At 45.0% G+C, this 25,324-nt stretch overlaps 1 protein-coding gene and 1 pseudogene across 2 annotated transcripts; both read left to right on the top strand.

Moving 5' to 3' along the window:
• Positions 1-1,743: 1,743 nt before the first annotated feature.
• On the top strand, positions 1,744-22,794 carry Gprc5d (G protein-coupled receptor, class C, group 5, member D). 2 transcript variants are annotated; one of them, XM_087658948.1, is made up of 5 exons: positions 1,744-1,857; positions 1,979-2,187; positions 10,652-10,800; positions 12,083-13,020; positions 22,501-22,793. In XM_087658948.1, exons 4-5 carry the CDS (start codon positions 12,126-12,128, stop codon positions 22,506-22,508), a joined length of 903 nt encoding a protein of 300 aa, XP_087515074.1. In that variant the 5' UTR covers positions 1,744-1,857; positions 1,979-2,187; positions 10,652-10,800; positions 12,083-12,125; the 3' UTR covers positions 22,509-22,793. The 2 variants fall into 2 exon arrangements, with proteins under 2 accessions (XP_087515074.1, NP_001102724.1); NM_001109254.1 differs by lacking the exons at positions 1,744-1,857; positions 1,979-2,187 and adding an exon at positions 20,983-21,050 and having other exon boundaries at positions 10,699-10,800; positions 22,501-22,794.
• Rps17-ps7 (ribosomal protein S17, pseudogene 7) lies at positions 7,232-7,686 on the top strand (annotated as a pseudogene).
• Positions 22,795-25,324: the final 2,530 nt, after the last annotated feature.

Below are 25,324 nucleotides of genomic sequence, written 5' to 3'. Positions count from 1 at the left end.
ACAGGCCAGGGAAGATCATGTAAGGACCAAGAAGAGGTTCTATAAGGACTGAGGCTGCTGTGCTGCTGTAAAGCATTTGAGTGTTCTCTGATGGAAAACAGATCCATTCCGGGATTCCAGCACAGGGTGAAGTGATTCTAGTCAACCCGGGAATGCCTCTGCTGCTGAATCAGGGTCCACGATAACAGGACTAAGCCAGAAACTGGGAACACAGGACTGCGAGCCAATGACCAGCTGGCGCCCTTTACAGCTAAACAAATGAGGAGTGTTTGTCACTTGAACCAGTTAAAGTGACACGAGTATGCTTATAGTTTGAAGACTGACACAGCGGGATGTCCTGATGAACTAGACATTTTATACGAAAGAAGAGAAAGACATCAGGAAGGCTGAGATTCTGTTAATTTAACATTATTTGTTTGTGTTTGTTTATTGAGAGAGACAGGCAGACACAGACAGAGAAATGGGGAGGGAAAGGAAAAGGGAGAGGAGAGGGGAAAGGGAAGGGGAGGGGGGAGGGGGGGAGGAACATGCCTTGTCTCACGTGTGAAAAACTTGTGAGAGTTGCTTCTCTCTTTCCACCACCTGAGTTCCACAGATCATTCAGGCGTCAGGAATAGCAGCAAGCACTTTTGCCTTCTGAGCCATCATCATTCCAGCCCCAAAGGTTTCGTTTGTTTTTTGTTTGTTGTTTTTAGTGGGCCCCACTATGTTGTCCAGGTTGGTCTTGAACTCCTGAAGGCAAGCAATCCTCCTGTCTTAGCCTCTCCAGTAGCTAGAAGTATAGATGCCAACCACCATGCTTGACTTGACTCTTTTTTTTTTTTTTCTTTTTTTTCGGAGCTGGGGACCAAACCCAGGGCCTTGCGCTTCCTAGGTAAGCGCTCTACCACTGAGCTAAATCCCCAGCCCCCTTGACTTGACTCTTAAGAGTTATTATGTCCGCAACTATAAGTGTGGCTTTCCTGTCACCTGAGGCACAAGAGACTCCTGGTGGAGCAGGCTTGGGGTGTCGGGACCCCATACTTTCTTCCACCCCCAGCAAGAGTAATCTACATGATGTTGATAAATCGTCCTATGATTTTTCAGTCACGGAGAAGCTGGCCCTGGAACTGGGGTCTCCCTCACCTGCTTCAGTCTGAAATATATTTATGTCCTGTGTCCTCCAAAATCCTTGCCCTGGACCTTAACTGTAACAGGGGACAAAACACATGAGGACCTCTCAATAGTGAAAGCACCTCACCCTTGAAAACAATAGAAGGCAAATTGTTCATTTTTTATTATTAAATATTTTATTTATTTACATTCCAAATGCTGCTCCCCATCCTGATCCCACATACACACGCCCTGCATCCCCCTTCCCTGGGGCATCACGTCTCTACAGGATTAGGCACATCCTCTCCCGCTGAGGCAGACAAAACAGCCCTCTGTTACACATGTGCCATTGCCCTTGGACCAGCCCATGGATGCTCTTTGGTTGGTGGTTTAGTCTCAGGGATCTCCCAGGGGTTCAGGTTAGTTGACAACGTTGGTCTTCCTATGGGGTTCAGTTCCTTCAATCCTTCCCCTAAGTCTTCCATAGGGGTCTCTGACCTCCATCAATGATTGACTGTATCTGCATCTGTCTCAGTCAGCTGCTGGGTAGAGCCTCTCAGAGGACAGCCACACTGTCCTTCTAACTGAGATTACTACCTTTTTTTTTTTTTGTCCTGTATTACAAAAATGCCTACAGTGGGGGGGTCAGACGGGGGTGGGTGGGAGAAACCTCTGCTGTGCCCAGGTCTCTGGCCTGGCTGTCTTGGTGGCAATATGCTAGCAGGTTCCCCCAGGCATTTGTCCTGAGTGCTGATGCCAGATTTGGTAATGTTCTCCTCTCCTGTTCCCTACTGTTCTCTGTTACTGAAAATTCTCCCCAGAAGGAGCAGCACCCTTATCCATCCAGAAGTTTTGACAGAGAATTCCATCACTGTTTCACCCACAGACGCAACCTAAGGGAGGAGGGGCTTAGGTCAGCTCTCATATTGGGAGCACGGTGTGCAGGCATGGTGGCAGGAACGTGAGGCAGCTGCCGCATGGAGCCTACAGGCAGGAAGCAAGGAGAGATGAACTCCGGTGCACCACTCGCTTTCTCCCTTCCTACGCAGCCCAGAACCTCACTCAGCCTATGGGATGGTGCCAGCCACGGTCCAGGTGGGTTGTCTCTACTTGGTTAGCCCTGGCTAGATATGCTGTCAATGACATCAGAGGTGTGTCTCCCAGGTAATTTCAAATTCAGTCAAGTTGATAGCAAAGATTCCCCCTTCGAGGTTTATCAAATTTATGAAGCTTTATCAAGTTTATTAAACAAATTTATCAAGGAATGATAAATTTGCCAGACAATGAACTTCTCGTCCTTAAGTGACTCGCAGCTCTAACATAAAACGGGAGTTTAGCCACCATCTTTATAGGGGACAGAAATCCTGCCCTGATTGCAAACTTATTTCAGTGGGATATCTGAAGACTGGGTCAGATGTGACATTGTTCAGCCTTTAAAAGTGCACCCAAGGTTGAAAATCCAAAATTCCACCCTAGTAGATTGCTATGCTTGTCAGCTACAGGGATTTGCTAGTGATGGTTGTAATGCTGGGAATTTTTCATTGATATTAATCTAAACATGCTTCATTGGAAAGATTCAGTGAAGTCACTTCCTGCCCTCCAAGTTTAATTCAATTATTCACTTGGAATTCTGAAAAGAAAATGGACATTCGACTCAGATGTTCTTATTTCTTCTGAAAAAAAAAAATAATAACCACTGAGATCCTGAAAGAAAAATGCTACAACAATATAAACAATACATCTAATTATTTCATTCACATTGACTGTCTGTCCCATTCTGTATGTTGCAACAGTTAGGGAAGACACAGAAGCTATAATCTTAACATTTACGAGGACATCTCTAACACTTCAGAGCACACGCCCTTTCGGGAAACGCTGGTGCTGGTGGGTCCATCCGTTTCCATAAGGATAAAAGCCTCTGGCTTTGGCAAAGCTGTTTAGGAACTCTGTAGACATGAAAGTTAGCACCACAGCCAAGCAGGGAGTTCCCTCATGTTGACATGAACATGAACTCAGCTCAGAGACTCAACTGGACAGAGAGAGCAGCAGCATAATTTCCCAGGAGGCTTTGCTTTGGTGACGGCAGGCTGGGCTCAGCTGGCACTGTTGACCAGAGAACCTAAATGTGGACCTCGGTGTGTGTAGCCGCTGTATCCCAGGAGAGAGCATTTGGTGACCAAGTAATCCAAGATGCTTTACAGATGCTGTAAATCTTCCGCCTCGCCTGGGGATTTAGGCTTATCACTCCCCACTGTGTTTAGTGACTATGGGCGAATCCTTAAGGCTGACCTAGATTTAAGGGGACAACTGGAAGCCCCCTCTTAGCAGGCAGAATGTCAGATAACTGGGGCCATCTTGAAAACTGTCCTGTCTTCTGAAAGTCTTAAATGTGCTTGGAATATTAAAATATAGCATTGTTTATCCCTGTGATTTTATATGAATACCACCTAAATATGCATTTTTATTATCCAAATGCCATGTCCAAACACGTTTATCAAGCAAAATAATTTTGTTTTATGTGTCTTTGGGAGTTTTGTCCAATTGGTTGGTTGGTTTGCTTTGGTTTGGTTTGGTTTGGTTTGGTTTGGTTTGGTTTGGTTTGGTTTGGTTTTTCTCTTGTGAAAAGCCAAAATGAGACTGTATGGTGAGAGGATATGGCCGGGTCCAACATCCAAACAGATCTTTTGAGACAGGGAGGCTAGCCTGAAATTCATTGTGTTGCCCAGGCTAGCCTTGAACTCACGCCAATTCTTCTGACTCCTAAATGCTGAGATTACATTGTGAGCCACTATGACCTGCTGACATAGCTTGAGCACATATGTGTGTGCATATGTGTGTGTATGTGTGTGTGCATGTGTGCATATGTGTGTATGTGTGTGTGTGTGCGCGCACATGCATGTTTATGTGCACATGGTTCAGGATGCCACAGAGGCCAAGCCAGGGCGTTCTCCGTGATTGAGAACTGCTTACTGTGTGCTCTGGGAACTGAGATCGAGTCTACTGCAAGATCAGTGTGCACCCTTAACTGCTGAGCCATCTCTCTAGCAAAAATCATTTGCTCTGAATTCTGCGTTTGTGTGGTGTGGGTGTCACCCTGAGTCTTACTGTTTTTCTTGTGAAAAGCAGAAATCAGACCATGTGGTGAGAGGATATGGCCGTCTCCAACATCAGAACCAAAGGTTTCTGCACGTTTTGTGTGCTGGCGCCTCATCTGATTCCAGTACATCAGTAAAATCTGTCTTAACAGCAGAGCCTAACATGAATTAACAGTGGCTCCGAGTCATGTTTTAAAGTGCCTTACTTCTTGTGGATTTCTGTAGTTCCTGTGTGTGCGTGTGTGTGTGCGTGTGTGTGTGTGTTACTTTAAATATACAGTCTCTAATGAGGTTTTTAAACTAGGAGATTATAAGTAACGTAAATGTAAGATGTGAATAAGACACATTTAAACAAAGCAATACGTTTAAAGATTGTTCATGTCATTCATGATGTCTGGTCTAAGAGTCTGTGCAAAACTGCATCCTCTGTACTTGTTGGCCTTTGACCTCGGGCTCCACACCAGGCTAAGTGTATAGAGAACATTGCTTCATTCAAACCAAAGACAATGCAAACTTGATGACTGATTGCCTAATTCATCAGCAGATCTATCATTTTATCATCAAAAGCCCTGTGCACCACTTCATGCATCAGAGATGAATTAAAAACAAAAAAACTACCAGCTGTGTAACCCCAGTATACAGCCTGGCAGATGATACAAGACTTTTGCGTTAATAGAAATTGACAGGGTAGAAATTAGTAATAAGTCTGGGGGTGCTTCCTTTGGAAATGTGGGATATTCACTGATGGGATATCATGCCACCACAGTGTGTTTTCTTATTTTGAAGCTTTTACCCTTCCTTTTATATGAATTTTATTATACCTAATGTTATCTGTTGTTTTTGTTATGGCCGGCACAGTTCATAAGATTGCATTTAAATAATTTCTTCTATTAAGTCCTTTATCAACATCCCCTTTCAGAAGGTCACTTCGGTAAAATTAAATTTTTACGAGTCAACGTTTTACTCAGTAGGGTCGGCCTCTTCCTCCTGGGCGTAGCGGTTGACTGTGAACACCGGCAGATTTTTCATATCATCTTCTCCCTGCTGATAACAAAGCGACCAGAGAGGGGGCTGTGCTGGAGACGTGGCTCGGCTTTTACAAGTGTTTGCTGCTCCTGCACAGGACTGGAGTTTGGTTCCCAACAGCCATGTCAGGCAGCTTCCAACTCCAGCTCCAGAGAATCCACCGCCCTCTCCTGGCTTCTGAGAACATGTGTGTGTGTGTGTGTGTGTGTGTGTACACACACACACACACACACACACACACACACACACATACATACATACATAATTCTTTTAAAAAACAAATCTAACTCATTATGAAGAAGTTGCTAAGGCAACTGAAAGACTGTAATCGTCAAAAGCCAGAGAGAGAACTTAAGAATAGCTGTCTCCTCCTTTGGTAAGATTTTAAATATGTATCTAGAAAAACGTATGCTATGCTTATACTCATGCCTCCAAGGCCAGAAAAGGCTAAAGTTACAGGAAGTTGTGAACCATCTGACATGGGTGCTGGGGACTGAACCTGTGTCCAGGAAGAGCCGCCAGTGACCGTGATGGCTAAGCCATCTCTCCAGCACCTAACTTTTCACAAAGGAACCTGACAGCCAGGTCTCGTGACCTACACTTAAAATCCTAGCACTTTGGAGGCTGAGGCAGGAGGATCCAGAGTGAAGCCCCCCTCCTAACCCCCAGCCACAAAGCAAGACCCTGCTCTCAAAATAAAATAGAAATGAATAGCTTTTAAAATACTGCGGCATTCACGAATGAGACGCAGCTGGTTTTTAACGTTTGTAAGTCCAGACTAGTTGCTGTGGTCCTTCAAAACTTCAGTACACACAGTTATAACTGTGTAGTATGCACACACTGAGAGAATTTGATATAGGCTTATAGATTATTATATGAGAAATATCAGAATGAGACGCCTAGGGACAACTGCATAATTTCAGTGTGAACTGCATAGAACCAGCTGTCAGCATCCCTTTCCGAGAGCACCAGAGGCACCCCTTTTGAAGTCATCACAGCGAACCCCTGCAGATAGGGGACCCAACTGGTGCTCCTCTGCAGAACTGGGGAAGCTGGCTGATCCGGGGCACTAACAGTAAACTGACGACGTTCTCAAGAACCTGTCTGTGGAGGAGACTGGGAAACTAGATCGTGCTTGAGTAATGACTTAAAGAAACACACACATGGGGGTTGGGGATTTAGCTCAGTGGTAGAGCGATTGCTTAGGAAGCGCAAGGCCCTGGGTTCGGTCCCCAGCTCCAAAAAAAAGAACCCAAAAAAAAAAAAAAAGAAACACACACATGCATCATGGTCCACCCCATTTCACTGGCCAAACACGAATCCAAAGACAAGGGCATTAAGAATTTCAAGATGGTGACCACAGAGCATCAAATAAATGCTAGGCATGGGGGGCTGGGGAGTAGGGGCTTTTCATCTATAACGTACCAGTTGTACCTTGTGGATATCGACAAACTAAAGAACAAACAGTGCTTTCTTGGCCAAGCTGTCCCTGTCACAGCCTATCCTTGTGCGACCAATCATAGTCTCAGTAGGACTAGGAGCTCGTGGTTTATTCTCACACTCTGGTTCTTTTTCCTTTCCTCTAGTCATGATCCACAAGTCCTATCTAAAGACTTGAGTCTCAGCCAGGCAGCGGTGACACACGCTTTTAATCCCAGCACTTGGGAAGCAGAGGCAGGTAGATCTCTGGGTTTGATGCCAGCCTGGTCCATGGAGTGAGTTTCGGGACAGCAAGAGCTACACAGAGAAACCCTGTCTTGAAGAAAACAAAAACAACACCAAAAAAGACTACAATGAGGACATAACTGGGAGTGCCCAAGTGAAGCCACAACTCTCATCTTCATGGCAATAAGAGATAGTTTATTCAGGAGCCATTTTGAGTGCTTGTGACCCAGGAGCCCAGATTTAGGTTTCCCCAGATGTTCCAGTGTGGAAGCAATTTCATGAAGTTTTTATACTTTTATAGGACAAAGAAAGTCATAAATCGAGACAAGTTTAGAATTCATTGGTAGGGCTGCTCCCTCTTTTACCAAGACCCATCAACATGAGCTGCATTCGAACCAAAACTGTGAAGAAGGTGGCCCGGGTCATCATCGAGAAATACTACACGAGCCTGGGTAATGACTTGCACACCCACAAGCGTGTGTGCAAAGAGATCAGCATCATTCTCAGCAAAGAAAACTTCGGAGCAAGATAGCTGCTATGTATGTATCTGATGAAGCGGATTCAGAGAGGTCCTGTGAGAGGCATCTCTGTCAAGTTGCAGGAAGAAGAGAGGGAGGGGAGAGATAATTGTGTTCATGAGGTCTCAACCCTAGATCAGGAGATCATTGAGGCAGACCCTGACACCAAGAAAGTGCTGTAGCTTCTGGACTTTGGCTGTCTGTCTAACCTCCAGGTCACTCAACCTACAGTTGGGATGAATTTCAAAACACCACGTGAAGCTGATTAACCCGTTATGCCATATTTTCAATAAACCTGAAGACAAGTTTTAAAAAGAAAATTCATCGGTAGGTATGGGGAAATCAATAGGAAAGCTTTCCTATAGGCCCAAGATGCCACCTGAGCTTTCCGGTGGTGGAAGTCAGTTGGTGGAAGTTAGTGGTCTGCTAAATTAATGCATTCCAAAAGATTTTTATCTATAAGTTACTAGATGTTAGCTCTGACACACAGGTAGGCAAGGAATGGCCATTCCTTAGAGCTAGAACTAGCCCAAGATAGACCTCTGGAGTTGCAACATTCCAATCTCTGCACAGTCCTGAAGTTCTAAATCAGTCAGCCAGAATCTGCCATACACCTCCTTTTCAGGAGCTTTAGTTCACACACCCTGGCTGTCTCCTCTGACAGCCATGCCTCGTGTCTCTGCCTTCCTCTGTCTAGACCTCTGCTTCCTTATTCTTTAGCTCTTCTGTCACAGTGGTGGCTACCTCACCCTGAATGAGAGGTAAGACCAGGTGAGTACTCACAGCCCCCACCCCCCAAGTCTCTTCCTGGAAGAGAGCTATTTCTGGCAGAAGGTGCTTGGCCTCTTGACTGTTGTATCTCCATTTTTAATGGACTGGCTGTAGTCGATGTATTTTGGTTCATCAAAGCCATCTGCTCTGATGGTATTAACACACAGAAGCCAAAAGAAACAAAAGAGGCATGAGTAATCTGGATGGGTGTCGGCAAAATGGGCCCTCATATCCTCCAGGCCTGACAACAGACGGGCCCTCCTTCTATCACCATAGTTTTTTTTTTAAACAACAATAATTAATACTTAGGCCAGGTCCTTTTATCTAAGGTGCTCAAAGGGCTTTGTGGTCATTAACCCATTAGTTTACCTGCCTCAAAGCCACCCCAAGGTCAGGAGGCCTCTCCATACAACAAAGAGAGAGGCCATGACTAACTGGCAGGAGGGCAGGGAGGTAGAGGTCACCTATGTAGTTCACCTGGAAAAATTCAATGGAGACATCTCCCGAGTCTGTGGCAGAATCTCATTCTCAAGAGTTGCTGAGTGGATTCTCAGGAATCCATCCTATCCTCTGCAGGGCCCCCTTTCCCTTCCTACAAGATTTAGCCTTACAGTTACAGGGTGGGCAACACTGCTGGTCCAAGCAAATGAATCTTCCTTGGAGGCTCTTCTCTCAGCAGAGAAAATGGCCTCTTTTGTATCAAGGAGACTTGTGAGACAGAAACATTCCAGCATGAACCTGTCGAGGGCTAGCTCTGGGTCTGATGTCTTCATAGGCAGTCTCCATTACAGATCATATGCTGGAAGCCACACTGTGAAAAAGAATCTTCTCAGAGACATTAGACCCGCCCACTTCATCAAGCCATGCACCTGACAGGTGCTCCACATGGGACCAGATGCTATGGTGAAGACCCTGATACACAAGCAGCTTTGAACCTAATCAAGGAAGTGAGGTTCACGCAGATAAGGGAGGTTCATACTGATAGGTTCACAGATTTTTAATGGTTGGTTGGTTAGTTGGTTGGTTGGTTGGTTGGTTGGTTGGTTGGTTAGTTGGTTGGTTGGTTGGTTGGTTGGTTGATTAGTTGGTTGGTTGGTTGGTTGGTTAGTTGGTTGGTTACTTGGTTGGTTAGTTGGTTGGTTGGTTGGTTGGTTGGTTAGTTGGTTGGTTGGTTGGTTGGTTGGTTAGTTGGTTCGTTGGTTGATTGGTTGGTTGGCTTTTTTTAAGACAAGGTTTTTCTGTGTAGCCCTGGCTGTCCTAGAACTCACACTGTAGACTAAGCTAACAGTAAACACAGCGATCCTCCTACCTCTGCCTCTCAAGTGCTAGGGATTAAAGGAATACACCATAGCCTGGCTCATGTCGACACATTTCTTATTCATTGTTAGTCATTTATTTTCATTTATTATTTACTCTTATACTTTTTTGACAAATAAACTCATAAACTGGGACCCGAAGGTTAGGATTTCTTTCATTTTGAATAGAATGTATGTTTAGGTACTGTAGAGTTCGGTAGAAGAGAATCAGTGGGGGCTGGAATGAGCCAGACAGGCAAGAAGAGTCTAGGAGGCATGGTGAGCCAAACCTCAGAGGTAGAGAAAGAGCTTGGGGAAGAAACAAGGTGCGTGGAAATAAAGGTGAAGGGTCATTCAAAACGGGCACTGAGCAGGTGAGTCTTCTTTTTGAGGCTCTGAAAAGAGTCAATTTGTCTAAGCCTTGCAGTCTGGAGCCCTGGGTGCACTGATAGGGTGGAAAGGGTAGAGTCAGGCCACAGGGCATCTCAACACCAAGCCCGGTGGGGTCTTCAGGTTGAAAATGGGAAGAGACACAAAGGAGACTGGAGGGGAAGAGGGTCGCTTTGTAGGCTTTGCTTATGTCAGCATAGGAAAGCATGAGTATGTTATTTCGGTGTCGGCTGGTGGAATCGTAGGAATTCCCTCATTTCTGAACCTATTAATTCCCAGATGCAATGAGACCCACGGCAAGTGTGTTAATGGGGATGGAGGCGATAAGATAGCAGCCAAAGTCCTGGGAGATAGTAAGAATGGTTGGTCCAGGAAAGAGCCTACTCAGTCTGAGGGGGCGGCCAGGGCCTCAGGAGTGATTGTCCAAAGACAAGGAAAGAACAGGAAAAAGGATTCCATCTGATTTCACAGTTTTATCCACCATCACCTATGTGAAGGCCAAGGAAGGTAAAATTACACTTCTATACGCCCCAGAGAAAGCCCGGACGCTTTGTTGAATGAAAGCTCCTCAGACTCTTAGGATTAAGATCAGAGTTTGGGGGAAGCCTCTGCAACAGACCTTAAGCACACTGGGATATAGTTTAAGGAGATTTCCCTAAAGTCACACCTCTCTGGGGCCAAGGCACCTCTGGTCAGCAGTAAATAAAAAATAATTGTTCTCACCAAAGAAATCTGGGTTAAAAAGTTGCCATGAAACTGGACTAGGTGTGTCTTTCTGTCCTTCCGGTTCTTTTTATAGACACTTCTGGAACCTGAGTGAGGTCCTGCAGGTCCTTCCGCCCATTTGAGGAGAGATTAAAGCACCTGAAGTTGTCTCCTCCTTACTCATTTGCAGTCACAGCTTCTACACCAGCACAGCCTCAGAGGCTTCCGGAGTAGACTTAGGAGGTAAGTCAGTCCAGGGCCCTTGGTGTTAGCCATGAACCGGGATGACCACTCCTGCCCATGAATTTGGAATGGCTAAAGGAGACTAAGGCTGGGAGTATTCTAATGCAATGGGGTATTATATGTTTGTTTATTTTGCTGCTGTTGTTTTTTTGTTTGTTTGTTTGTTTGTTTGTTTTTTACCAGAATCGATATAGGGTTATTTTTCTAGGCTACTTCAGATAAGTCAGGAATTTTAGTGCTAAATATCTGTAAAAGTTACTAGAAGGTAGGAGGCATTTTGTATACTCTTTTGGTGAACAAATGACAGATGTTTAATAATGGCCCTTTGCATTTGATTGACTTGAATTAAAATGAAAGAAGAGAGAGTCATGAAAATTACTGGGGAATATGGCTCGCCTGCCTGCTTTATTTTTTAATTGGTTATTTTATTTATTTATGTTTCAAATGTCGACCCCTACCCGGTTTCCCCTCTGAAAACCTCCTATCCCATCCCCTCCCCCATGACTTCCTATCCCATCCCACTCCCCCATGACCTCCTATCCCATCCCACTCCCCCTTGACCTCCTATCCCATCCCCTTCCTCCATACCTCTATGAGGGTGCTCCCCCACCCACCACCCCATTCCTGCCTCACTGCTTTAGCAGTCCCTTACTCTGGGGTATCAAGCCTCCACAAGACCAAGGGCCTCCCTTCCCATTGATGCCAGATAAGGCCATCCTCTGCTACGTATGTAGCTGGAGCCATGGGTCCCCTGACTGCTTTAAACAGAACATCCATGTTTGAGATAATTCAGTCAAGAATGCATTGATTTTCTGGAGGCAGAGACAGCTCGAATCCCACCCATCAGATAAGACTATTCTGTTCGCCTTCAAATGGCCTTTGGGAATTATGATATGAGAATAGACGAATTATCAAGAATTCCCAAGTGAAGACCATTCTGGTTTTGCCCTGCAGAGTATGGAACTGAGTTAATTTTGAAGGGTTTAGGTCAGCCTTCTTGTTTCCTTCCTTGGTACCCTGTGATACCAAGCAATAAACTTGGGGTTAACGGGCGGTGGCATTCCTATCTTTGTAGACTCTATTTGTAGCCAGCAGATCTTTATCCCACCCAGGAAGACTGGTGTTTAGGTAAGTGTGGATAGTCTAACTCTCCAATATCTGGGTGACTGTTCCCTAAAGCCATTCCCTGCACATGCTCAGGTGTCTTCATTTGGAGAGTGCCAGTCGGCATTCTCGTGGGTGGATACGAAGTCACTCGTTCTCTTCACCTTTTTCCTCACAGGAGACCAGACGTCCATTCTCGTGAGGTCTACCTATAAGTCACCATGTATGAGGACTGCGTGAAGTCCACAGAAGACTATTACCTCTTCTGTGACAATGAGGGGCCGTGGGCCATTGTTCTGGAGTCCTTGGCAGTGATCGGCATAGTGGTTACGATATTGCTACTCCTGGCCTTTCTGTTCCTCATGCGGAGGGTGCAGGACTGCAGCCAGTGGAACGTGCTTCCCACCCAGTTCCTCTTCCTGCTGGCCGTGCTTGGGCTCTTTGCACTTACTTTTGCCTTCATCATCCAGCTCAACCAGCAAACTGCCCCTGTCCGCTACTTCCTCTTTGGGGTTCTCTTCGCTATCTGCTTCTCCTGCCTCCTGGCTCATGCCTCCAACCTGGTGAAGCTGGTCCGGGGTAGAGTCTCCTTCTGCTGGACAACAATTCTGTTCATCGCTATCGGGGTCAGCCTGCTGCAGACCATCATTGCGATAGAGTACGTGACCCTCATCATGACCAGAGGCTTGATGTTCGAGCACATGACGCCGTACCAGCTCAACGTGGACTTTGTCTGCCTCCTGATCTACGTCCTCTTCCTGATGGCCCTCACGTTCTTCGTCTCCAAGGCCACCTTCTGTGGCCCGTGTGAGAACTGGAAACAGCACGGAAGGCTCATCTTTGCCACCGTGCTTGTCTCCATCATCATCTGGGTGGTGTGGATCTCCATGCTAATGAGAGGCAACCCTCAGCTCCAGCGCCAGCCCCAATGGGATGATGCGGTCATCTGCATTGGCCTGGTCACCAACGCTTGGGTCTTCCTGCTGCTCTACATCATCCCTGAGATGAGCATCCTCTACAGATCATGTAGGCAGGAGTGTCCTCCTCAAGGCAACATCTGCCAAGTCCCCGTCTACCAACGCAGCTTCAGGATGGAGAACCAGGAACCCACCAGAGGTACATGGCCGAGGGCCTGGGGCAGGGAGGGAACTAGATAGGTAGCAAGAACCTAGAGGGATCGCAAAGGCAAAAGTCAGCTTTTGGGTGAGTCATGTCAAGTATAGAGACAAAGCCTTCTAGAACCAAATGGAAACTACATCCTCCAAAACATAGGCTTTATTTGGAAAGAACAGGACCAAAGAAATGGAAGGTTTTCGAGGAAAAGGTGTGACTGTTGCTGGAAGCTTGGCCAAAGACACCAGCCACTCTAAAAGGAGTTAACTAAGCTAGCAAGGTGGCACACAGAGAGAAGGATATAATAAGATCAGGTGTTCAAAGTCATTCTTGGTGACACAGAGTTTGAGACCAGCCTGAGCTACATGAGCGTCTCGAAAACATCGATAACGTAAACAACCAGAATAAAATGAGTTAACCAACCCTAGATTAGGCATGGATCGGGTCATGCTAAGTTCAGACCTGTTGTTTATCAAGCTCCAATGTAGTTCCTGGCAAAAGTGACTGACATTTTAAAAGTTTAAGTCTGAAAAGTTAACCTGTCCAGGTAAATGTAAAACTCATTTGTGCGAACCATCGCTCTTGAGAGTCACGGAGCTCAACAACTTCCGGGTTTCTATTTTACAAATTATTCACTATCTCACTAATAATAATAATAATAATAATAATAATAATAATAATAATAATAATCTTACAAGGTTCTATTACAAAACAGCGACCAGAAAGACCATTTAATCTGAATTCTAAGTAAGAACTCAGATGCGTGATCATTAGTAGACAGGAAACTACTTACATGACGTTCTCTTGATAATCTGAGGTCACATGTTTATCCATATATAAAACCGATCCACCTGTCTCTGTTTTGTTAGGGGTTGACACTGTCCATGATACCAAAGATGCTTGGTCCCCATCAACCTGGGGGAAATGGTGGCTAATTTCAGCTCTCTGGAACTGTGTCAAAGCTCTTTAATTGCTCTTAGGAAACATCTGACATCATTCAGAGCTCAGCGGCATAGCTTTACATCAGTTTGGGTGTCTTAATAGACAACTGATTTCCCCCACTTTCTCTCTGTTGTGTAACAAAGACGCTATTTTATCTATTATATGGGACACATAATGTTTGCCGGGCTCAAAGGCGTTTATCGTAAGCTTTCCTTTCAAGTATGTGACTTTCTGAGCTGCTATCAACAGCTAATTACACATTCAAATTAAATCCTGTCCAGATAAATGCATCTATTAGTTCCTTTCAGTTCGGTTGATGGACAGTCGGAAATTGACACCATACATCCTTCCTACAAAATTAGGCATTGCTGTGGCTGCTTCCTGTCAGGCCCTTGAGGTTTATGGGGGATTGCAGAGTCTGCCATTCCTTAAACTTCCTTCCATAGGTCCCGCTTGAAGATTGGATGAAAGGTGCTGGTTTCCTTGTTGCTGCTGTTGTTGTTGTTGTTGTTGCTGCTGCTGCTGCTGCTGTTGTTGCTGTTGTAAAATCCCAAAAAACAAAATCCCTGAGACAGAAAAGTTCTTACAGTACCATATCATCCCAAAGCTCACTTATAATAACCCTGATTCTAAGTCCTCCCAAATGTTAGGCATGTGTTTAAAGTTGTAGGGAGGGTACCACTCTGTCTCCAACAAACACATTTCAAGTGTTGCCAGGAGTGGAACAACAAACTCCTAAGCCCAGTACTTGGGAGGCTGAGACGAGACAGCCAGTACAAAGACTGAGGCCAGCCCGTGCTATGAGATGAATTCATGGCCACATGGAGTACATAGTAAGATGGTCTCAAGAACGAAGTGTTATGAGGGAAAAGCCTCAGAGCTTGCAGAAGTATTTGATAATTAATTTGGTCATAACTAAACTATTATCCAATCAAGATTAGAAAAATCCAATTCCTCAGATGGGTGATGGTGGTGGTGGTGGTGGTGATGGTGGTGATGGTGGTGATGGTGGTGGTGGTGGTGATGGTGGTGATGGTGGTGATGGTGGTGGTGATGGTGGTGGTGGTGGTGATGGTGGTGATGGTGGTGGTGGTGGTGATGGTAGTGATGGTGGTGATGGTTATGCACACCTTTAATCCCAGCACTTGGGAGCCAGGAGGAAAACAGATCTCTGAGTTCAAGGACAATCAAAATAATAATAATAATAATAATAATAATAATAATAATAATAATTAATAATAATAATAATAAAAACAGAGAGAGAGAGGAAGAAAGAGAAGGAAGGGAAGGATGGAAGGAAGGAAAGAAGAAAAAAAGAGAAGAACTCCATTTTAAGCAGGAAATGGTCTGCTGATAGTAGTCATTACCGGAGTCATTTGTGGGGGAAGAAATGAAGAGTGTAGTTTTGTAAAATTGCAAATTGCCATCCAAGAGAGGGTAAAGTCACCTGAACATTCAGGCCTGAGACTAGATCAGAACTTAAGTCACCTAGGAAAACGCGCTTATCAGAACACGAAGCGAGTAATTCAGGTACACTAGAAGGCGTAGGGTGCTAGCAGGAGCCAGCACCTTGGGAAATGGCAAGCATCATCCTGTGAAAGCAGCTGGAAGGCAGGCTCGCTGGCCGCTGATGGTGTTTATTGAAGTAGCAATCACAGTCGAACTAAACAGATGTGTGGCGAGAGAGAGGAGCCACGACCTTGTTCTCAGCCTCATCTGTCTCCGCCACTGACACGGGTCTGTGATCCACTAATGAGACATGTGGGGCACTTGGGGAGGCTCTGTGGAAAACCACAGGGATGATTAAAGGGTTTTAGCGTCAGACGTGTGTGGAAAGGTTAGGACAGTAAAACTGAGTTGGTAGTTTTAAGTTTTATGCGCCTTTCTCATAGCCGATCCAAGCTCTGTCTGTCTCAGCGCTATCCTAAAACATGGCATTTTGTTAGGTCCGTGAGGCACACGGTGGCCCCGTGACTCTTCTGACTCACGCTGTTTGCAACTGCGGCTTCATCGGCATGGTTATTTGATTTACAGCTGGGCTTATAAAGCCAGGATTATGCAGCTGAGAGAAAAGGAAGTCAGGGGTGGTTAGCCAGAGAATCTCACATGTGTGAAGACATCTCCGTGGGAGGCAGTTGTTCTGCCACTTTACATCTCCAACTAAAAACAGGCTACAGTGAACTTGAACCAAAGGATGAAGGATTGACTTTAAATGGAAAAATAAGAGATGGCAAAGGATTTGCTGATCATTCAGGGGGATTAAAGAGTCCATCCAGTTCCTGGAAGGCTTTGGAAAGATCATGCTTTAAAATCGCACTCGAGTAGCTTATGGGCCTAATTCTAGAACAGGACAATATCTGGATACAAATGCAATCAGTCGTGTGCTACAGGGCAGAGCGCAGGGAAGCTTTATCTATATTGTAAATGTGTTCCCAAGAGCTCTCCACTGGGCTGCATAAATAGCTCAGTTGGTGAAGTGCTTAGTTCGTGGGCGGGAAGACCTGAATGTGATGACCTTGGAAAACAAAAACAAAAAACCAAACAACCAGATGTGACATCACACAAAGCACGTGTCCTAGAATTGTGAGGACCACAATTCAGATCCCCAGCAGCCACAGAAACGCCAGCCAGACATGGCGGCCTTCAAATGCCAGCCTTCACCAGGCAGAGACAGACAAGAGATCCCCGGAGCAAGGTGGCTACATAGATTAGCCAAATTGGAAATTCTGGGTTAAAGGAGAATCCTTACCTCGGTGCATAAGGTGCAGTGTGATCTAGGAGGTACTCAGTGTCAGTCTCTCACCCCTGTATATGTGTGCATGCAAACACACCATAACATGTACAAATTACCATGGTGAATGGTGTCTACGAAACAACATTCAAGGTTGACCTCAGGGCTCCACACATATACACATGTACATGAACACATACTCGAACACACACACACACATACAGCTATCTATTGGTAGAATTTTTTAAGCCACTGGCTTAAATAAGACTCTTTATTTTTTCACTTGTTTTGATTTTTTTTTTTTTTGAGGCAGGGTTCCATATAGCTCAGGATAGCCTTGACCTCCTGACCCTCCTACCTCTGTCTCCCTCGTGATTGAACTCCACTCATATAGCCCATACTCAGCTTCACGTGGGCCACAAACATATCTACATATTCTCACAACATTTGATTAAAATTTCCCAAGCTCAACATACTGTTAGGCACTGGGAACACTATCGCAAAGATACCCAAGAATAGTGCCGAAGAACGTGTGTATATAAGTGAAGTAATTAAAATGTAAAATATGAGTGAAGAAGCCATTTATAAATTATGTTTGCGCTTAATTAACTCATTTGTATGTATCTGGGATGACAGCGTCCTAACATACGCCTCTTTAATTTGATTGGTCGGTGGGCTACGTTGTTTTCTAGTTGAAGTTGGTGAACTTGAGAATAATTGTGCTCCTCGGTGATAGCTAATCCTTCCAAATCAACAGAGCAGTCGTTCACACTGAGGGCTTGCAGAGATCATGAACATGGTAGAATGTCAGGCACAGCTCTCGTCTTCACACAGGGCTGCTCCCCCTGCAGCAATCACCAGCTTTGTCCACTGTAGACTCCATAGAATATCGTTCATCTCAAGCTTGCGGACAGCAAGACCCCCATCTTCAAAGGAATCTGGGCAGTTTTCTCCCAGTGCTTGGATGGATACGCACGAGCCTAGAGTGATTATTTTCAAAGGTATTGGGATAACGTTAAGCAATGACTGAACAGAGTAAAAATGACTCGAGGAATATTAAAGTAAGCAAGACACAAGAAAGCCAGTTCTGCAAACATTAGACCCTTTGGGCTTCCCTGGAAATACCAACTTGTGTTGGGTATAGTCCTTTTATAACTCTGTATTTTGTTGTTTGTTGTTTTCAATTTTTTTATTTATTTCTATAGTGTGCGTGCATTTGGACGTGTGTGTGTGTGTGTGTGTGTGTGTGTGTGTGTGTGTGTGTGTGTGTAAAACTTTCAGGAGGTGGTTTCTCTCCTTCTGCAGTGGAATCTGGGGACAGAATCCAGGTTGTGACAGCAGTTGGGAACAGAAAAGAGCTTCCCAGAAGCTTGGGAGTCTAGTGGACAGGGACACAGGGGGGAAAGCCAGTGAATGCGTTCCAACTTAGAGTTTTGTAAGAGAAAGAAATTCTGGCCTCCTGTTACACAGTAAGTTGTACTGTGTGTCGTCCAGTTTGTTTTTAATCTAGAATAAAAATTTAACATTTTTTCACCATAAATAATTGATTCAGGGAGCTGGAGAGATGGCTCACTGGTTAAGAACACTAACTGTTCTTCCAAAGATACTGAGTTCAATTCCCAGCAACCACATGGTGGCTCACAACCATCTGAAATGGGATCTGATGCCCTCTTTCTGGTGTGTCTAAAGACAGTATACTCATGTACATAAAATAAATAAATCTTAAAAAAAAAGAATTGGCTAAAGAAATATGTTTTCCTAGATTTGAACAAGATAGATAATAGATAGATAGATAGATAGATAGATAGATAGATAGATAGATAGATAGATAGATGTAACTTGGGATTTAACAAACAAAATTTAACAAACAAATACATATAATTTGCTTGTTTATAATGTATATATATATTATGTGTATGCATATATATATATAAACATTACATGGTTCTCCTCTAATGTACAACTTAAAAATACATTTAGGAACTGGTGAGATAAGTAAGTGGGTAAAAACACTTGCTGCTAAGCCTGACCACTTGAGCTCATTCCTGAGAACCTACTTGATAAAAGGAGGGAAGCAACCCCACGTCCTCTGACGTCCGCCCTCATGCTGTAGCACATGCTCACATGGGCCTCCGCCCAACACAGGAAATAGTAATGAAAACATTCAACAAATGACAAAAGAGCCCGGATATGGCTTAAGGGTAGAGTGCTTGCCTAGCATACAGGGGGAACAGATATTTAACACAGCACTGTTTCACAATAAAACAACAACAACAAAAACTATTCCACTCTTTAAATAGTTGTAGGTGGGAGCTGGAGAGATGGCTCAGCTCTTAAGAGCACACATTGTTCTTACAGAGGACTGAGCTTCAGTTCCCAGCACCCACATCAAATGACGAGAAAGCACCTGTGACTCAAACCAGAGGCTTGATGATGCTCTCCCCACCCCACCCCACCCCCACCTCAGCACACGCCTGCATCTGTGTGCATGTGCACACAAGTACATAACATTAATTTTTTAAAAAATCTCCTTTTAAAAAGAGTTATAGACCAGGAAGAGATGAGAGAGAGAGAGAGAGAGAGAGAGAGAGAGAGAGAGAGAGAGAGAGAGAGAGAGAGAACTGTGGCCAATAACTAGAAATGAATAGATAGATTGGGCTCTTGTTGTTTTTGACCCAGTCTGGTGGGAATGTAAGGATGAAATTACTTATTAAGAGAATGAGTGTGAAGGAGTCCCAAAGGTCAAACCAAGGACTCACCCAGTCTTCCTACATTGAAGTAAAGACGTGCATTCCCTACATTATAGGATCCAACCCCTCTAGAAAATGTCAGTAGGCAGAAGCTGTCAGGGTCAGTCATAACTATGCCACTATCAATAACATACAAAGTATAACTCCCACACTCTTTCCTGTATGTCCCAACCTAAGAGCTTGGCACAGACATTGACTGTTTGCATCCTCAAGAAGCTTCAGAACAGACTTGCTGTTATGAGCATCAAGATCTTTCTTTCCATTTCCATCAGGAAGCGACGTGAAGGAAAGGTTGAAGACTTGACACACAGGGAGAGAGGACAGGGGTAAAACAAAGAAGATGGGAGTGGGTAACACAGATGGGGAACCAAGCTGACCTCCTCTAGGGTCTAACCTCCCAGCACCGCAGCCTAAAGTGTGGCCACTAATGATGCTGCTACATCTACGACCACCCAAACATGAACATGTATGAAGCAGGTGTTTGGCCAGAGACACAGAGCAGTTCCTGCCTTCAGAGAGGTCACTGCCTGTTGAGAAGTCTGTCGCTCAACAAATGACTGTGTGTAGTTATTCTGTGACAATATAATATTTCTCTAAGGTTCTCTCTCTCTCTCTCTCTCTCTCTCTCTCTCTCTCTCTGTGTGTGTGTGTGTGTGTGTGTGAGTGGGTGTGTGTGTCTGTGTCTGTGTCTGTCACGTACATCCCTTAGGTGCCCATTTTTGTGGTACTGGGACTCAAACTCATTGCCTTCCAATGTTAGGCAAACCCTGAAAATAATTTTTATTATTTATAATATCCAGTTTTAAGATTTGGATCCAAATCGATCTGTGTGTGTAATACACTGTTGTGAACCAAACACTCAAGAGACTGAGGCATGAAGGTCAGCATAACTCTGAGGCCAGTCTAGATTACACAGGAAATTCTAAACCAACCTGGGCTACAGAGCAGGTCCCGTCTCAAAGATCAATAATGAAGATGAATCCAATCTTGTAAAGAAGTCAGCCTTCGGGCGCTGTTGAGAGTATAGCTTAGTGGTCACTGTTAATGCCAATGTAGTGGCCATTCCATCCCAGGGCCGTGCCCTTTTTTCTGAAAAATTAAAGATGGTTCTCCTACCTTTGCAGTTACTGCATGCCCATATGCTTCTCCTAAATATATAAGCTCTATCCTTATACAACCCTCCTCATAAGTGTTTAAAAAAAAGGTTCTTTTAAATCAAAAATTTCAAGTGCTGGATACAGTGGTGCACTCCTGTAATCTCAGTATTTGAGGGCTGGAAGTAGTATCAGGAGTTCAAAGTTAGCCTCAGCAACATAGTGAATTTGAAGACAGCCCAGGCCACAGGGCACCTTGTCTCAAAATACCAGATGAGGGATTGAATGGATGGATGAGTGAACAAACCCATTGGGTTCTTTCTTTTAATAGCTGCGACAACCAAGTAGCTTTTAAAGCCACAAGAGCCTCTCTGCAAGCCACTGAGCCTCCTCACAGTCCCGGTGACTCTCCAGCACTAACACAGCCCTTCCCTCCTTTGGCTTTCAGCCCGAGACAGTGATGGAGCTCAGGAGGATGTAGCACTAACTGCACATGGTACTCCCATTCAGCTGCAGGTAAATGTGCTCCACTCATTCACTTAGGAGAACACGGCAAGCACTCTCCCCTTTGTCTTCTGGCTCTATGTTCAATGACCTTTCTGACCCAAGGGAGGACAGGCAGGGCAGGCCTGAGCCACACAAGGATGGCATAGGAGAGACCCCTTTGAGCCTAGTTCAAACCCACTGGTCTCCATTCCCTCTACCTCGCTGTGTCTTCCTAGGAAAGACCAAGTCATACAGAAAGTCCATATGATACTGGGGAGGCTGGTTAACCTTCGCGCCAGTGTCAATGGAAGACTGCAAATACGAGTGAATGTTGAGTCTGTTTTTAGTGTCGGCGATCTAAATCCATCCCCTACATCCTCGACTTCCCCTGTGAATCACTGTCTACCCCTAACAGCCCAGGCCATCCTCAGAACACGGCTGGGTCTCGTCACCATCTGTAAGCCCAGATGGATGAACCAATTTTAATCCTTTGAGGCAAAAGCAGAGGGAGTGCTCCTGAGTAGATTGGACGTCACACATCATGCTGGACACGTTGAGCTGTGATGGCTCAAACACAGTCAGATCTGGAAAGCCCAAAAATACCACATTGGGGAAAACCTCTTTCTTTGTGGGGATCAGAAATCTCAGAGTAAAAATCGCTCTTCAGTTACTCGTTCACTGAACTTTATGAGACAACTGGCTAAGCTCTGCCCTCCCATCTATAACTGAGAATTTGTGTCACCCTGAATGGCACTTAGATCAGGACATAGCAACCTGTCGTTTTCTGTAATTAACCCTGGCAGAGGAGAGTTGAGGGATAAGAAACTTTTGCACAATGAAAAAAAAAATTAGCCATTCCTGCAAACAGTTAAAAAGTTTCTTGGACGCATTTCAAATTCCTCCTTCCCCCCTCCCCCAAAGTCTAATGACAATGACCAACAGTGGAACATGATATAAATAGGTTTGTGTGACAGTTCCCAGTATCAACTTTACACAGCCTAGAATCATTTGGGAAATGAACCTCAAGAAAGGATAGTTTGGCTCATGGCCATATCTGTAGAGGGGTGTATTAATCACTCAATGTAGTGTGGGAAGATCCAGCCCACTGTGGGCAGTGCCACTCCCTAGGCAGGTGGTCCTGGATCATATAAGAGGAGAAATAGAACTGAGCACAAGTTAATAAGCAATGAACATGCATTCATTTTTCTCCGCCTTTAACCTTGGGTATGATTTGGCCAGTTGTTATAAGTTCCTGTCTCCTTGACATCAACCTGGAATAAGATAAAATAAACCTTTCGTCACCTGAGTTGGTTTTCGTGAGGATATTTATCACAGCAACAGGAATGAAACTAGAACAATTTGGTAGGTTTGTTTATTTGTTTGTTTGTTTGTTTGTTTAGCTAACAAAGAATTAAATGATAGTGAAATGATAATATTTGGCTCACAAAGTTGCTAACAACATCCCATCCTTCCTTTGCAGACTGTTGATCCCAGCCAGGAGTATCTCATCCCATGAGCTACATTAACCCCACAACAAGATGCAGGATTATAAAGCTACCTGAAACAGCATAGAGACAACCTTGAAGACCGTCCTGCTCAGCACAGCCCCGAAGGGCCCAGAAGAGCACTAGACACGCTCTCAATGAAACATCTGTCCTGTCCCCTTCCTCTCTCCTGTCCCTTCCTCTCTGTTTCCTTGCCCTTTTCACTCTTCTGGACACAGCCTCTGAAGACTATCATGTCCTGCACAATTACAATCTTGTTGTCACCCTACTTACTGTGTCTTCTGCATTTATTTAACTATATACTATATAACTACTTAGCTATATAATATATGTCTGCATATTTATATATATATATGTCTGCATATATATGTAATATATATATTCATCCCAAGATATGATATTCTACTTGTCTGTATGTAAAGTATGTTGTACAGTGTCTGTGGAGGCCAGAAGATGTCAGATCCCTTGGACCTGGACATAAGGACAGTTTGGAACCACCTGATGTGCACAGAACTAAGCCCTGGTCCCCTGCCAAAGCAGCACGTGCTCTTAGCTACCGAGTCCCTCCAGCCATCACCCCTACCACTTCTTTGTAACAGGATTTCTCTGTTTTCTGAGGTTTGCTTGTTTGTTTTGCTGATGTGTGCACATGCATGCAAGTGTGTGTGTGTGTGTGTGTGTGTGTGTGTGTGTGATATCTGTGCCATGATGTGCTTGTAGAGGTCAGAGGGCAACCTCCGGTGTCACCTGTTGCTTCTATTTTCTTTGAGACAAAGTCCTTTTGGCTGTTTGCTGCTGTATAGACCAAGCTATCTGGCCCTTTCTCCTGTATATGCCTCTTGCCTCCCGGGAGAAGCACACTAGGGTTCCAGACACATGAGCTAGCGTGTCCAGCTTTTACGTGAGTTCTGGGCATTGGAATGCACATCCTGATGCTTACACATAAATACTTAACCACTGAGTCATCTTCCCAGCCCTGTTCACTTGTGTTTTGGGCCAGGGTCTTGTGATGTAGATCAAGAAAACTTCAACTTCCTCTCTCTGCTGCCAGAGCATTTCCTCCAGTTTGGGAGGGACCTAGCATTGCACACCTATGGCCCACCACAGACAGTCTGTCATCAGACATAGGGGTTACTTCCTATGAATAACTCTCTAGACAGCTACAAGAATATCTTAAATCCTTCACTTTTAGCTGTATCTTCGAAAGTGAGATCGCTGGGCCATATGCAAATTTCATTCCTAAGTATTACATTATTAAATTTTAATATATTTATTCAGGGTGCCCAATGCGTGGCATGCTTGTGGGAGTCAGTTCTCCCTTTCCCCTCTGTGGGGCCCGGAGATCAAACTCAGGTCATCTGGCTTGGCGCCAGGTCCCTTGACCCACTGAGTCATCTTGCTGGCTGCATCCTGGATTTTTTTGAAGAGGCGTTCTATTTGCTTTTTATCTCTACACCATTCTCTATCTGTCGGAAATGGAGAGAGTCTCTACAGCTGCACCTCCCTGACGGTGCTTGTTATTTTCTGGGCGGCTTTGTATTCACAATGGCATCCTAGTGGGCGGCAAGCGTTTGGTCGTCTTTCATAAAGAAACCTTTGAGAGCCTGAGGAGATAGTGCAGTGGAAGAGCACATGGCCAGCATGCACAAAGACCTGGAGACAATCCCTGGCGATGTCAAAACAACCTAAAAGGAAAAAGGAAGCCGGGCCGGAGAGAGGAAGGGAAGAGAGGGAGGGAGGGGGAGAGAGAGAGGGAGGGGGAGGGGGAGAGAAGGAGGGAGAGAGGGGGAAGATGGATAGATGGAGGGAGGGAGGGAGAGAGAGAGGGAGGGAAGGAAAGTGGGAGGGAAGGAGAGAGGGAGGGAAGGAAGGAGAGACAGAGGGAGGAAAGGGGGAAGAGCAGGCAGAGGTGGGAGCGATGAGTCAGCAGGTGAAGACATTTGCCACCAAGCCAGATGACTTCAATTCCCCTCAGGGACCCACACAGTGGAAGGAAAAAAAAGCAACTGCACACACTTACTGGGGTGGGGCATACAACCATTTACCCCACACACATGTACACACAAATAAATAAATGTACTTTCTATTAAAGGGAGCTGGGTGTGAAATTTGAAGCTTGCCTAGTCTACATAGGGAGTTCCAGCCAGGGCTACATAGTGGGACCCTGGCTCAAGGAAGAGAAGAGGGAAGGAAGGGAGACAGGGAAGGTGCAGGAAGGGGGATCCAATTCTGATGGACCTAGAATCATCTATAAAATATAGAATCCTCAGCGACAGCATATCCATCCCCGAGCACTCCATGGACCTCCCACAGTATTGCCACACTGAGACAGCTAGAGCTAATGTGGCAGCAGACTGGCCTGCGTTCGCGTGCCATTAACAGCTGATGCTCATAAAGCGCATCAAGCTTCGGCCATGAAAGGCAGTCTGCCACCTCGCCTCGGTGTCTTTGATGGCTGGTGCCTTTTACTAATTGTCGTGCCTTTGTGTCTAACACCAGCTCCTCCCAGTGGTTTCATCTGCCCTCGGTTTCTTAGATGTTTCAGATGCAACAGGACCGAAGTCAGAGATGTGTGACCCAGCCAGCTCAGTTAGTCCACAGGGTCTCAAGGGAGGGAGGGCGAATGGATAGGAAAAAGACAATTAGACAATGAAGCTGGTTTATTTTTTTTCCAGTCTGCTTTTATATCATTCTAGGTACAAACAGAGAATATGGTCAGTCCTAGGGCATAAACAGAGTAGATAAGGAACAAACAATGTGTAGACAGGGAAGGTAAGAAATAAACAGAGCATAGACAAA

The sequence above is a fragment of the Rattus norvegicus genome, chromosome 4, assembly GCF_021556685.1.
Source record: "Rattus norvegicus strain SHRSP/BbbUtx chromosome 4, alternate assembly SHRSP_T2T, whole genome shotgun sequence".
NCBI classification, from domain to species: Eukaryota; Metazoa; Chordata; class Mammalia; order Rodentia; family Muridae; genus Rattus; species Rattus norvegicus.
Note: the sequence above shows the minus strand (reverse complement) of the source record. Positions and strands in the feature narration are given on the sequence as shown.